Source organism: Myxine glutinosa, chromosome 4 (assembly GCF_964187855.1).
Source record: "Myxine glutinosa chromosome 4, kmMyxGlut1.1, whole genome shotgun sequence".
In the NCBI taxonomy this organism is placed as follows: Eukaryota; Metazoa; Chordata; class Myxini; order Myxiniformes; family Myxinidae; genus Myxine; species Myxine glutinosa.
Window position 1 is genome coordinate 195,343,071 of NC_136264.1, and position 15,402 is coordinate 195,358,472.

At 41.2% G+C, this 15,402-nt stretch overlaps 1 protein-coding gene across 6 annotated transcripts in view; it reads right to left on the minus strand.

Annotated features, from left to right (window-relative positions):
- The window catches only part of LOC137425600 (caM kinase-like vesicle-associated protein), a 141,278-nt gene that overhangs the window by 83,345 nt on the left and 42,531 nt on the right, over nucleotides 1-15,402 (minus strand). For all 6 annotated transcript variants that reach the window (XM_068114190.2, XM_078776852.1, XM_078776854.1 and 3 more), the window contains exons 4-5: nucleotides 8,616-8,690; nucleotides 2,138-2,276 (exon numbers count right to left, since the gene is read on the minus strand). In XM_068114190.2, coding sequence (XP_067970291.1) covers nucleotides 2,138-2,276; nucleotides 8,616-8,690 — 214 coding nt within the window. The remainder of the gene's footprint in view (nucleotides 1-2,137; nucleotides 2,277-8,615; nucleotides 8,691-15,402) is intronic.

Here is a 15,402-nt window from a genome sequence, read left to right on the forward strand (position 1 = left end):
CTGCCTAGAGTGGGCGTATTGCGCCCATTGTGGGCGGAGCCACGCCAGAAAAATATGTCTTTTTAGGGGGTAATCGAGTTCAAGCTACATCTTCTCCGAGGGGTTTGGTGGAATCTGACAGAGGTTTCCGTATTTGGTTAGGCCAATGTCATTGTCCAGCCCCACAGAGCTCGATTTTTCATTTTCGCCCCAAGGTCAAGGTCACAAGGTCACAAAATTTAGAAAAGTCGATTTTTGATGGTTTTATTACATTGTTCACTTCCTGATAGGGTGAAATGTCGAACATGATCTTATATTATCACATACATCATGAAATACAAGTTTTCCAACAAATTTCAGAATCTTCGACCTTTGACCTTTGAAGGTCACAAAGGTCAAATTTTCAAAGTTGGCGGAATCGAACCGAATTTTCGGTATTGTGGAGCCAACTAACCTCATAACTGATTATACATTATTTTCTATCTCATTTCAAGGTCAGTAACCTTCGTTTTGACATTTCAAGGTCACAAAGGTCAAATTTTCAAAGTTGGCGGAATCGAACCGAATTTTCGGTATTGTGTAGCTAACTAACCTCATAACTGATTATACATTATTTTATATCTAATTTCAAGGTCAGTAACCTTCGTTTTGACATTTCAAGGTCACAAAGGTCAAATTTTCTAAGTTGGCGGAATCGAACCGAATTTTCGGTATTGTGTCGCTAACTAACCTCATAACTGATGATATATTATTTTATATCTCATTTCAAGGTCAGTAACCTTCGTTTTTACATTTCAAGGTCACAAAGGTCAAATTTTCAAAGTTGGCGGAATCGAACCGAATTTTCGGTATTGTGTAGCTAACTAACCTCATAACTGATTATACATTATTTTCTATCTCATTTCAAGGTCAGTAACCTTCGTTTTGACATTTCAAGGTCACAAAGGTCAAATTTTCTAAGTTGTCGGAATCTAACCGAATTTTCGGTATTGTGTAGCTAACAACCTCATAACTGATTATACATTATTTTCTATCTCATTTCAAGGTCAGTAACCTTTGTTTTGACATTTCAAGGTCACAAAGGTCAAATTTTCAAAGTTGTCGGAATCGAACCGAATTTTCGGTATTGTGTAGCTAACTAACCTCATAACTGATTAGACATTCCTATTTATATATTTTCAATGTCGGTTTTGACCTTTGTCATTGAATACCGCTCGCTCATGAACCATCGTCGTCTCCTGACTTGTCTCATTTAAAATCTGCAGCACACTAAGACAAATGCTAAAATGCAGTTGTTTTCTCCATAAGGAAAACTTACTCAACAAGGATCTCATATTCAATAGGCTCGTTTACGCTGCATCTTCGAGGACACTTGGAAATCGGCTGGGCATTGTGTTCATAAATATTCAGATCGGTCATGGGTTGGGGTCTTGAGTGGTGAGAGTCCCTTGTTCGAATACCACGGCTATTGTGGAAGTCAAAATGACGTTTTTGCGCTACTTGATTTCAGAGTGGAGGGAGAAAGAAATGGCAGGTATTCCCGCGTATGTGCAAGCAAGGAGTTTGTCTACTGGCTCATCTCTGGTCAGACGGGTCTTCACAACATCAGTTAAGTAGTGTGTGGCATCACACGTAAAACAACTACATTATTTTCTTGGCAGTTGGGGATGCTGTACATGTCAAACACACTTTCACGGTCACTGCGGGCTCGATCCCAGATGCCTTCGGAGATTTAGACATGGCGCCACCGAGCCGAATGTGTCTACAACAAGAAAGCTTCATATGGATTATTTAATTACTCGAGCAATAAAATAATGAGGAAACAATTATATATTTGTAATATTTGTCTCAATAATTGTATTGGGACTCGGAGGAAGGCCTAGAGGTAAATACACTCGCCTCAGCTGTCCGGCCTGGGTTTGAATTCTGACACAGCAATAAACTGTCATCCTGGTGTTTCACAGACTCAACAGATTTCAAATAACTGCCCTAACCCCAGTGAAAAGTCAGGCCTGCACAGCCGGTTCCGATTTTATACCTTTTTATTCCTGTACGTACAAAATGTTTGGATATAATAAATATAAAACCAAATGGGAATGAAAGAGCTATAACCAGAATGACAAAGTAAGCATTGACAGATTTACTTTTTTAATCTTACCTTGAGGTCCCGATGCACGATTCCAAGCGAGTGCAGGTGAGAGACGGCAGTGAGCACCTGGTGTAGCACAACGCTCGCATCTTGTTCCGAATAACGACCCAGCTCAAGCAACCACTCAAACACCTCCTTTCCGGTCGCACTGTATCCAGAAAGATCACCGCATTAGAATCTACCACTGGCAGAGGTTTATACTATTACTGACGAAGACATTACAGAATGAACATAATTGTGGGTAGGGGAGGCAGGGGATTGACCACCTCGAGTCCAAATGGTAACGACACGTCCTCATCCATTCTACAAGATGTCAAACGAGATTTAAGCTATTCAGTAACATTTCTTCGGACTGCCTCGTTTCATGATTGATTGCAGGAGAACCAGGTTCGAATCCAATAGGCTTTGCGTGTTTGTTGTCTATAATATCCACATAATCCATGAAAGAATACAATGATTTATACAAATGTCTTTGTCCTGCATGTGATCATGTATATGCTCATCCGTGAGCTCTGCCACCTGAGCTATCTGGAAGACCCTAACTCAGATGGTAGAGCACTGGTACGGTTTTCCAGAGGACTTGGGTTCGATTCCTGGTCTGGGCCTGTAATTCTCCCACGTATACCAATTTAATTATTTTATCCTGTTCATTAATGTAATAGATACAGAGTGTGTGGTATAGATTGCCAAGTCGAGCGGTGAAGACAGGGAGCTGAGTGCATCAGTTCAAAACGAAATTGGATATTTCTCTTAAACAAGAGGGAATAGAAAGACAAACCTTTCGTATATTAGGGGCCCATATGAATAGATCATACGGTCTTACTTCTGTACTTTTCCGTCTCCTGTAAATTTATCCATCAGTCTGGTGCATCAGAGTGAATGTGTGTGCCCAGTTTTGACAATCACTGCAATATACAAGTTGTCTGTTGGTTGCATCCACAGTCTGTGGTGCTAGGTGAAAAGGTTAGCTGTCCACAATTCTGTACTTAGACACAGCATTGTTTCCTTACTCCACAATGCTGTATCCATCAGTCTATTTGCAGTTTGTCTTGTCCTCTTAAATCAATGAGAGCAATAAGGCTACATCAGTGAACAGGGTAGAACGGCACGGGAATGAAGGGCCAATTCATCATTTATAGTGCCCACGGGTAGTGGTTTCTCATGTGAATGAGCACTTGAGTTTGGGAAGTTGCAATGTACTCAATATGAAGATGATCTTTTTGCTGAGTGCACACATAGGTGACTACGTGCACACATAGGTGACTACATGCACATGCACATATCACTTTCATGGGTTTCTCATTTCTTCTCTCCTTTGAATAACTTTTTGCTGTTAAAGAGATGTGACCAGACCTGAATGTTCCACCAGAGGTACATTACCTGTTTAACGACTTGTGTTTGAAGAACATATTCAAAGCAAAGGAACACATAAATGAACAAGAACAGCACTCGTTAGATTACATACCTCCACTTTTTGGCGAAACATTTTACTTTTTGTATCCCACCGATTGGCTAGCTAGATCAGGATCCAGACCCGAACCAAAATCTAATCAGCTGTTCTTGTCAAACTCCCAACCTGACCAGCAAGTTTAGTCCGAATCCATATTTAACCTTTTTAGATATCGTGTTATCTACCTGCAAAAGTATTCACACCCTTACCCCCTCCAAAGTTTTCACATTTTGAAACCACCTGAGCTTATTTCATGATGCTTTCAAATCATACTTGATATACAGTGACTTCACAAACTACTCCAAAGTGATAAAGCTAAAACATACAGATAAAATGTGATTAAGTTTGATTCACATAGAAAATCAGATGTTTCTCAGTTCCAGAAGTATTCAATCCCTCTGCCTAATTAACCCAAACTCACTCCAGAAGCAAATTATTTGTTTGAAAGGTGACAAAATAAGTTAATAGGTTTCACCTGTCTCAATAACTTAAAAATTAAGCTCCCCAACCCACTTATCTAAGGAGTTTTATGGTACAACTCACATGGTTAACCAACAAGGAAAACATGAAGACCAAGAAGCTTCACAAAGAAGTCAGACATAAAGTGGTGGAGAAGCTCCATTCAGGAGAGGGTTATTAGAAGATTTCAAAGTCACTCATTATCCCTATGAGTATGGTGAAATCCATCATTAAGAAGTGGAAGACGTATCATAGCACCCAGACTCTACTCAGATCAGGTCGCCCATCCAAACACAGCAGCCGTCCAAGCAGGAAACTTGTTCAGGATGTCACTGTAAATCCAACAATGACTTTGAAAGATCTACAGGGCTCTATGTTCTGAGATGGGGGTCAGTGTTCATCAATCAACAATATCCCATTCCCTTCTCAAAGCTGGCCTCGATGGATAGGTGGCAAGAAAGAAGACATTACTGAAAAAGATGCATCTAAAAGCTCGTATGGAGTTTCCTCTGAAAAAGAATCTTGATACTGCAGGCATGTGGAGAAAGGTTTTATGGTCAAACAAGACATTAATTGGATGTTTTGGTTAAAACAAAAATTGAACTTTTTAGCCAGACTCGGTGGCTCGAGTCATACCAAAGACTTTAAAACCAAAGGCTACGTGCCGCTTCCTTGCTTAATGTTCAGAATTTAAAAGGATAGATAGAATACGGACAATCCTCATTGTTTGGCATCCATGGGGAGAAGGAAATTCCTCCTGAGGAAATGCCCCGCTGAGTACGGTGAGAAAAGCGGTGCCATTGTTGTGATGTCCCTGGCACCCAGAGTATCCCGGGAAGTAATGGCAGTAACAGGACTTCCCCCAATCGTAGTGGCTATGTTAAGTGTTTGTCTTGTCAATGATGTGTGTGTTTGTGTGTGTGTTTGTGTGTGTGTGTGTGTGTGTGTGTGTGTGTGTGTGTGTGTGTGTGTGTGTGTGTGTGTGTGTATTTGTCTGTCTGTGCGAGCTCCATTACGAGCCATAGATATTGTATAAAAAAAGAATTCAAAGCATTACATCTGGTGGATGCCTAACACTGCACATCACCCAATTAACATAATCCTGACTGTCAAGCATGGTGGTGGCAGCATCATGTTATGGGGATGCTTTTCATCAGCAGGGATTGGCAAGCTTCTCAGGATAGAAGGTGCAAAATGGAAGGTGCAAAATACAAGAATCATTGATGAAACCTGCTTGAGTTAGCCATGAATCTGAAACTGGGTAGAAGATTCACATTTCAGCAGGACAATGATCCGAAGCATAAAGCTAAGGCCACACTGGAGTGGCTGAATGAGAAGGAAATAAATGTTCTTGAGTGGCTCAGTCAAAGTCCTGACTTGAACCCAATTGAACATTTATGTGACTGTTGAAGATTGCAGTCCATCGATGATCCCCATCAAACTTGAGCAGTTTTCACGCATGGTATGGGCAAAGATTTCACCATCACACTGTGCGAAACTGGTGGAGACATACCCAAAAAGACACGTAGCAGTCATTGCTGCAAAAGGTGCTTGCACCAAGTACTGACCGAAGGGGAATACTTTAGCAACCAATAATTTCGATTTTTACCCTCGCCAGAGGAGAGGGTATTGTGTTTGAGTCCGTTTGTCTGTCTGTCTGTCTGTCTGTTTGTCCACACAAAATAAATATGATTTTCTCTGCAACTGTTGGTCCAATTGACAGGAGATTTTCACCAAAGGTGTGCCTCCTCCTGCAGAATTTTTAAATGATAATTATGATTTCATTGGTCAAATGGTATGGCCGCCATCTTGGAAAAACCGAAAATGTTTGCATCTCTATATCTCCAAAAGGGCTGCAGAGAAAAAATTGAGACATGGCTCATTGACATGTGGCTAAAGACATCAGACATGGCTAAATAACTCTCCATGGGGAATAACATATGTTAATGATGATGTCATAGGTTCCTCCATTTTGACGTCATAATTTGACAAGTACAAAACTTAATCCGATCAAGTTGAATTTTATTGAGCATCATTTGGCAAATTGAGTACCAGTTCACTGGTAATTCCCTGTTTGTCGTAAAAGGCGACAAAAAGGGTTGGTGGCAGGAAGGGCATCCGGCCGTAAAACATTGCTTCAAAAAGGGGACCAACAAAAACAACACCATCCACGGTGCCCAAAAAAGGCCAACCCCCGCAAAATGGCCTCTAAAGGTGTTTTTTTTTTTATGGATAAATTGGTGGAGAATCTTTTTTAATGATAACGTCATAGGTCACGTGGTTCGGCCGCCATATTTGTTTTTACACAAAAACCTTAAAAATCACTAAAAACGCATCCTGGCAAGGGTCTGCAATCTCCAATCCTTTTTTCTTGTTACCCTGCGCTCGGGAAGTGAAAAGTTGTTGGCAATGTTGCATACGTGCGTACATGTGTCTGTATTTTTAAAATTCATTTTCTCGGCATTCGTTGGTCCGATTGACACGACATTTTACCATAGGAGCACCTCCGCCTGCAGAATTTTTTTTATTCATAATTATGACGTAATAGGTCACATAGTACGGACGCCATCTTGGAAAAAAGTTACACCTCCATATCTCCCAAACCCCTCAATGGAAAAAGTTGAAACAAGGCTCATTTTCAAGAACTCACCATGGGGAATAAGTTATGATGATGATGACTTCAATGGCGCGTTCATTATGACATCATAATTCGACAAGTACAATGCTTGATCTGATCAGTATGAATTTTTTTTTCCTCTGCAACTGTTATTCCGATGGACACGAAATTTGTACCATAAGAGCGCCTCCTCCTGTGGAATATTATAATGATAATTATGATGTCATAGGTCATGTGGTACAGGCGCCATTTTGGAAAAACCTTGTACCTCTATATCTCTGAAACCACTCGATGGCAAAAATTGAAACATGGTTCATTGTCAAGTTCTCCCCATGGGGAGCAAGATATGTTAGTGATGATGTCATCGGTTCCTTCATTATTACGTCATAATTCGACAAGTATAACGCTTCATCCGATCAGTATGAATTTTTTTTCTCTGCAGCTGTTGGGCTGATTCACACGAAATTGTCACCATAGAAGCGTCTCCTCCTGTAGAATATTTTAATAATTATGATGTAATAGGGCATGTGGTGCAGGCGCCATCTTGGAAAAACTGAAAAACGTTACACCTCTATATCTGCAAAACCACTCCATGGAAAAAAATTGAAACGTGGCTCATTGTAAAGAACTCCACATGGGGAATAGGTGTTGTTAAGGATGATGTCATTGGTGTCGTAATTATGGCGTCATAATTTGACAGGGACAACGCTTAGTCTGATCAGTTTGAAATTTATTGAGCGTGATCTATGCAACATTTATATTAGAGAATATAAATTTATGATGTAATCGCTCACGTGGTCTGGCAGCCATATTGGATCAAGGAAAGAAAAAAAACATTCAAAAACATAAGAGTTGGCTCGCACCAAGTTGACTGCGCAGGGTAAGAATTCTAGGAATACCATCTCGTTTGTATAATGTTTTTTGCAGGTATTCCTGACATGTAACCTCCTTCAACTGTTTAGTTTGATCTCTTCAGTTATGAATAAAAAAATTCGTTTGGAAAAATTGTTTCTGCATAATTCGTAATCTAAATGTGACATTATTGGTAGGGAGTGAATACTTTTGCAGGCCATAGTTTTTGACCTGTCTCGCAATGAATGAATGATCGTTTTAAGGCCATTTTCCCCGCTAGAGCGGGGGTTAGCCTTGCGGGCCCCATGACAATCATGGTTCCCTGTTTGAGGCAATATTTTTATGGCCGGATGCCCTTCCTGACGCCAACCCTTGGTCACGCTCTTACGATGCGCAGGGATACGGTGTACCTATTCTAAACCGGGGTACACACCGGGATCATTCATCCCAGCAGCCTGGTACTCAATTTGCCGACCTCGGAAGGATGACAGGCTGAGTCAACCCATGAAATAAGTGAAGAATAACTTTAAAAAATTATCGGATCAGGATCTGGATCTGGATCTCCACAGAAATCAAATCAATTCGTCCTTGTCACACACCCAACCTGTCCACCAAATTTCATCCGAATCTGTTTACAACTCTTTGAAATATCCTGCTGACAGCCAAACAGACATGGGTGAAAACATAACCTCCGTCCACCTCTGGTGGCAGAGGTAACAGGACAGAGAGCATTTACCAATTCAGAGCCTCACCCATGGTGGTGGGGTTCGTCTTGGTGACCTCCAAGACAAACCCCCATCTCTATTTGAAGTAAACAGACAGGGGTCACCATGTTAAACTTGATCTTCATGTACACGTATGGACATGAAGACACACACAGATGACAATAACACTGTCCCTTGAGCGATGATAAATAAAGGACTGGTAAAATGACACTCACAATAATTGCATTGACAAAGTCATTGTATTTAACTGTTATTTAAGAGGAGCGTTAATGAGTCTCGTCATTGCAAGATAAATGACTTTTTGAAACCGTGATGGCTAATAAGATTCACATTTTACTGTATCCATTTTATCATACCAGTTTAACCGAGTAACTGCAAACTCACTATTCAGTGATGAGGATATATTCTGTGCGAGTCTCAAATGAATCCACAAGCTGCAGAACATTGGGATGTTTAATCCTGAAAAAGGAGATGAAGGGTGAAAGATGAAACAAATATCATAAAGAAAAATATTTCAAAAGCCGAAGTAGCATAACGTAATAAATATAGAGACATGCATATATGAGCAGTATGTATTAGGAACTCGAACATTATTAACAGAACATGGCAAAGTATTGTTACAAAAGTGAGAATTGTACACCGCTCCTTCACTAAGCCATCTCCAGGCGCTGCATGACGTCATCGCCGGGCACCAAAGGGGGCCGGCCCAGCGATATACAGTATATATATATATCTGTGCAGTGTCTGTCTTGTGTTGTGTTGTGTTGTGTTGTCTTGTCTTGTCACTGAACTACTGCCTCAAACTTTTGTGGAACCGTACCAAACTTCTGGTATGCACATATCTCTCCCGTCGGTATGTCCTAAGGGTATTTCTTTTGAAAAAATTTCCAATTTGTTTTTGGAATTTTTTCGGGAAAAAATTGTTTTCAACTTAAGTTTTCAACTTCAATTGTCTATAAAATGTAATATCACGTATATTACAAATACATTTGTGCAAAATAATTGTTTGAATTATGATTGGTTTAAACCATGACAAAACGGCAACTCGGGTACAGTCATTTATCTATATATCGACACATCTGGGCAGTGTCTGTGTTGTCACTTAACGACTCCCTCAAACTTTTGTTTCCTTGGTTGTGAAGTGTTTTTAATAACGGTGTGCTGGTTTTAAATCACATGGTGGTGAGGTGTTTTGAATTACGTGGTGGTGAGGTATTTATAATTACGTGGTGGTGAGGTGTTTTTAATTATGTGGTGGTGAGGTGTTTTTAATTATGTGGTGGTGAGGTGTTTTTAATTATGTGGTGGTGAAGTGTTTTTAATTATGTGGTGGTGAGGTGTTTTTAATTATGTGGTGGTGAGGTGTTTTGAATTACGTGGTGGTGAGGTATTTATAATTACGTGGTGGTGAGGTGTTTTTAATTATGTGGTGGTGAAGTGTTTTTAATTATGTGGTGGTGAGGTGTTTTGAATTACGTGGTGGTGAGGTATTTATAATTACGTGGTGGTGAGGTGTTTTTAATTATGTGGTGGTGAGGTGTTTTTAATTATGTGGTGGTGAGGTGTTTTTAATTATGTGGTGGTGAGGTGTTTTTAATTATGTGGTGGTGAGGTGTTTTTAATTATGTGGTGGTGAGGTGTTTTTAATTTTGTGGTGGTGAGGTGTTTTTAATTTTGTGGTGGTGACGTGTTTTTATTACGTGTTTTATGGCTGTGAGGTGTTTTTATTACGTGTTTTATGGCTGTGAGGTGTTTTTAATTTTGTGGTGGTGAGGTATTTTTATTACGTGTTTTATGGCTGTGAGGTGTTTTTAATTTCGTGGTGGTGAGGTATTTTTATTACGTGTTTTATGGCTGTGTGGTGTTTTTATTACGTGTTTTATGGCTGTGAGGTGTTTTTAATTTCGTGGTGGTGAGGTATTTTTATTACGTGTTTTATGGCTGTGAGGTGTTTTTAATTTTGTGGTGGTGTGTTTTTATTACGTGTTTTATGGCTGTGAGGTGTTTTTATTACGTGTATTATGGCTGTGAGGTGTTTTTAATTTTGTGGTGGTGAGGTATTTTTATTACGTGTTTTATGGCTGTGAGGTGTTTTTATTACGTGTTTGATGGCTGTGAGGTGTTTTTAATTTCGTGGTGGTGAGGTGTTTTTATTACATGTTTTATGGCTGTGAGGTGTTTTTAATTTCGTGTTTTATGGCTGTGAGGTGTTTTTATTTGTTGTTTGATGGCTGTGGGGTGTTTTCAATTTCGTGGTGGTGAGGTGTTTTTATTACGTGTATTATGGCTGTGAGGTGTTTTTAATTTCGTGGTGGTGAGGTGTTTTTATTACATGTTTTATGGCTGTGAGGTGTTTTTATTTCGTGTTTTATGGCTGTGAGGTGTTTTTATTTGTTGTTTGATGGCTGTGGGGTGTTTTCAATTTCGTGGTGGTGAGGTGTTTTTAATTTTGTGGTGGTGAGGTGTTTTTATTACGTGTTTTATGGCTGTGAGGTGTTTTGAATTACTTGGTGGTGAGGTGTTTTTAATTTCGTGTTTTATGGCTGTGAGGTGTTTTGAATTACGTGGTGGTGAGGTGTAATCGTCCCAAACCTCCAGTCTGCACCTACCCCTCCCCTATGTGTGTGCAGAGGGGTTCTTTCTTGAAAACAAAAACATTCAACCTAAATCTACAACCTAAATTGCCTATAAAAATGTAATATCACAAACACAACAAATACATTTGTGCAAAGTAATTGTTTGTATTATGATTGGTGTAAATCATGACAACACAGCAACTCAGGTACAGTCATTAGCCTCAGTTAAAATAAGCCCGTTCCTCAGTAACGACGCTTGGTGAGGAGAGCGCAGCGAGCCGAGCCAAGCTAGTATACAGTCACGTGAAAAAGTAAGTACACCCCATGTAAAGTTTTGACTTTTTCAACATATTTCAACATACAGCGATTTGATCTTCATTTCAACAATATTGACAGATAAAGATGATATAATATAACAAATATCATGAAACATTTACATTTTGTAGTCCATTGTATAATTTAAATAAACATAAATGCAAATTTCGCATGTGGAAAAAGTAAGTACACCCCTACATTTATCACTACTTCAAATACATGAAATTAGAATCAGGTGTAACAGCTCAGGTGCAAATGATTAGAACATCGTTAGAGAGGATCTTGGAGGAACCTGTCTTATTTAAACCTCAGACATTTAGTTTGGTTTGCTCTTTGTTGTTGAAGTGTGTGGTGTCACCATGCCTAGATAAAAAGAGCTCTCTGAGGCCTTCAGAAAGAAGGTTATGGATGCCTACGAGTCTGGGAAGGGATATAAAAAGATCTCCAAACAATTTGAAATCAATCATTCGACTGTCGGGAAGATCATCTACAAGTGGAGAAGATTCCAAACAACTGCCAACTTGTTCAGGCCAGGCCGCCCCATCAAGTTCAGCCCGACAGCAGACCGCAAGATGCTGAAATAAGTCTCTGAGGACCCCAGAATGTCATCACGCGACCCACAGGTAGCTCTTGCCACTGTTGATGTCAAAGTGCACGAGTCTACCATTAGAAAGAGGCTGCACAAATTTGATCTACATGTGAGATGTGCCAGGAGGAAACCTTTGCTGTCCAGAAAGAACATCAGGGCAAGACTAAAGTTTGCCAATGAACACCGAGGCAAAGAGCAGCACTTCTGGAACAATGTGCTCTGGACAGATGAGTCAAAGGTAGAGCTATTTGGCCACAGTATCAGAAGACATGTTTCGTGAAAACCAAAGACAGCATTTTACCACAAGAACCTGATACCAACTGTAAAGCATGGTGGTGGAAATATTATGGTTTGGGGCAGTTTTGCTGCATCAGGGCCTGGGCAGCTCGCCAACATAGAATCCACTATGAATTCTTCATTGTACCACAGGGTGCTTGAGGATAATGTGATGCCATCTGCTGGAAAGTTGAAGCTGAACTGAAGGTGGACCTTGCAACATGACAATGACCCTAAACATACCAGTAAATCCACCATGGAATGGCTGAAAAGAAAGAAATGGAGGGTTCTGGAATGGCCAAGTCAAAGCCCGGATCTAAATCCCATCGAGATGTTGTGGGGGGATTTGAAACGAGTTGTGCATGCAAGAATCCCCTCAAACATCGCACAGCTGAAAGAATTCTGCATGGAGGAGTGGGCAAAAATTTCTCCCGGTCGATGTCAGAGACTGGTAGACAGTTATATGAAACGCCTACTTGAGGTTGTTTCTGCCAAAGGGGGCAATACCACCTATTAGAGCCAAGGGTGTACTTACTTTTTCCACATGCGAACTTTGCATTTATGTTTATTTAAATTATACAATGGACTACAAAATGTAAATGTTTCATGATATTTGTAATATTTTATCACCTTTATCTGTCAATATTGTTGAAATGAAAATCAAATAGCTGTATGTTGAAATATGTTGAAAAAGTCAAAACTTTACATGGGGTGTATTTACTTTTTCACATGACTGTATATATATGTATGCACGTGAGAGGAATATTTAATGTTTTCATGAATATTTAATTTAATGAATATAAACTGTTTTCACACCTTCGAGCTTCACGCCGTCTCCAAGATCCAACTCAACATTTCCTCCATCTGCAGCTCCCTCTGTGCACACCTTACATTTGAATGTAGCTGCCACACTGGTTAATGACCCTCTCAGACCACTACATTTTTGATGAACCCATTCAGCGCACATTGTACATTGAATGGAGTACGCTCTGACACCCTTCCTACACACAGCAAATGGCCACTTCCCAGTTCTTTCCACCTCACCACATGCTTTACCACTTGCCATCACCTTCGTCTTTCCGATATTCACCTTCAGACCTTTTGTCTCCACACATTCCTTCCACTTGTTCATCTTTTCCTTCAGTCCATCCATACTTTCCGTAATCAACACCAGATCATCTGCATACAACAACTCCCACAGTAAACCCTCCTTTACGTTCTGTGCCAGCACCTCCTTCACAGCTACAAATAGTAGTGGACTTAGTACCGACCCCTGATGTACTCCCACCTTCACCTCAAACTCACCACTGTTCCCGTTCTTCGTCCTTGCAGCTAGTGCGCGCTCTTTTGTACATTTCCATCACTACTCTGATCAACCATTCCTCCACTCCTAACTTCCTCAATGCCCATGTCAATACTTCGTGTGGAACGCTATCGAATGCTTTCTCCAGATCAACAAACCCAAGAAACAACTTCTTCCTCTTCTCCATGTACTTCTCTTGCAACTGCCTCACAATAAAGAGCGCGGCTGTCGTTCCTCTTCCTGGCATAAATCCAAACTGCATTTCGTCGATCTTCACCTTCTTCCTTATCCTCCTCTCCAACGCACTTTCCAATACCTTCATTCCATGCTCCAATAACTTTATCGCTCGGTACGAGCCACACTCCAGAGGGTCACCTTTCCCCTTGTATAGAGGGACGAGGGTACTCAGTTCCCAAACCACTGGAATGCGGCCTTCTTTCACCACCAGATTACAGATCTCTGTCATTCTCTTCACACCCCAACTTCCTACTGCCTTCAACATATCTCCCACAACTCTCGTCGGCCCTCCCGCTTTTCTACTCTTCATTGCTTTTATCGCTTCCTCAACTTCCTTCTCAGTTATCTTCTCTGCTGGTCCTAAAACTGGGTTACTCTCGATGTTGCCATCCCATTCATTCTCTGTTTTCAACAGCATTTCCATATATCTTTTCCATCTTCCTTTAATTCCATCTGGGTCCACAACGATTTGTCCCACTTCATCCTTCAAGCAACTCACCCCCATCACATCACACCTCTCTTTCGCTATCTGCATTGCAATCCTGAATACCGCTGTCTGACCCTCTTCCGAATCCAAGCGTTCTCCGAACATTTTCCTGCATGCCTCCGGTGCCTTTGCTACCTCTTTCTTTGCAGCCTTCTTGGCTGCCTTATAACTTTCACGCTCTGCTTTTTCTGCTCTCGTACCCTTCGTCTTCTGCCACTCCTTGAACTTCTTCCTCTTCTCGTCAATCCTCTATCCAACTTCGTCATCCCACCACCATGTTTCCGAGTGCCTCGGTGGTCCTTTTGTCCATCCACGTACCTCACCAACGACTCCCAACAGACTATCTTTCATTGACATCCAACCACTTTAAAGCTCAACCACATCATCCTCTACCCTACTCAGCCTCTCTTTTAATGCCTCCCTTACTGTCACCTCTTTCAACCTCCACACCTTCATTCTCGGTTGGTACTTCACACGCCGAGCTCTCCTCGCACCTTGCACCCTTATGTCGCAGACAACCAAGTGGTGCTGTGAAACAGCCTCCTCCCCCGGGATCACCTTTGTGTCCCGGAGGTGCCCCCTATCTCGCCTACGCACCATCAGGTAGTCAACGGTTGTTGTCGACCCACCTGGCGTGTATGTAACAAGCTTAGTATCCTCTATCTGGAACTGAGTATTACAAATCAACAAATCAGATCCATCAGCAAACTCCAAAATCCTTTCACCTTCTCCATTGCTCACACCATATCCATAACCCCAATGAACTCCCTCAAAACCATCCATACTCCTTCCCACATGTCCATTTAGGTCTCCTCCTACCACAACAACTTCCTCATCTTTCACATTTTCCATCAGCTTCTCTATCACACACCAGAACTTGTCCTTCTCTTCATCGCTCCGACCAACCTGTGGAGCATATCCCGAGATGACGTTCACCAAGAGCTTTCCAATCATCATTTTCACCATCATCAACCTATCACTCACTCTAGTCACACTCACCACACTATCTACAAACTCCTCAGAAAACAGGACACCAACACCATTCACGCCCTCCGGGCACCCTTGCCACACAAACTTGTATTTCTGTCCCTGCCTACCCTTCACCATTCTCACACCACTTCCCTTCCATCTCGTCTCTTGCACACAACATATGTCCACTCTTTTTCTGACCAATACTTCCACCACTTCTCCTGATCTCCCTATCATTGTCCCTACATTCCATGTCCCAAACCTCAGAAACGGATCTCCACTTCGGGCTGTACCCTGCCCATATGTAGTTGTAATTGTCATGGTTCTCTTTTTGAGGCAATGTTTTTATGGCCGGATGCCCTTCCTGACGCCAACCCTCTTAGTCGCCTCTTATGACACGCAGGGATACGGTGTACCTA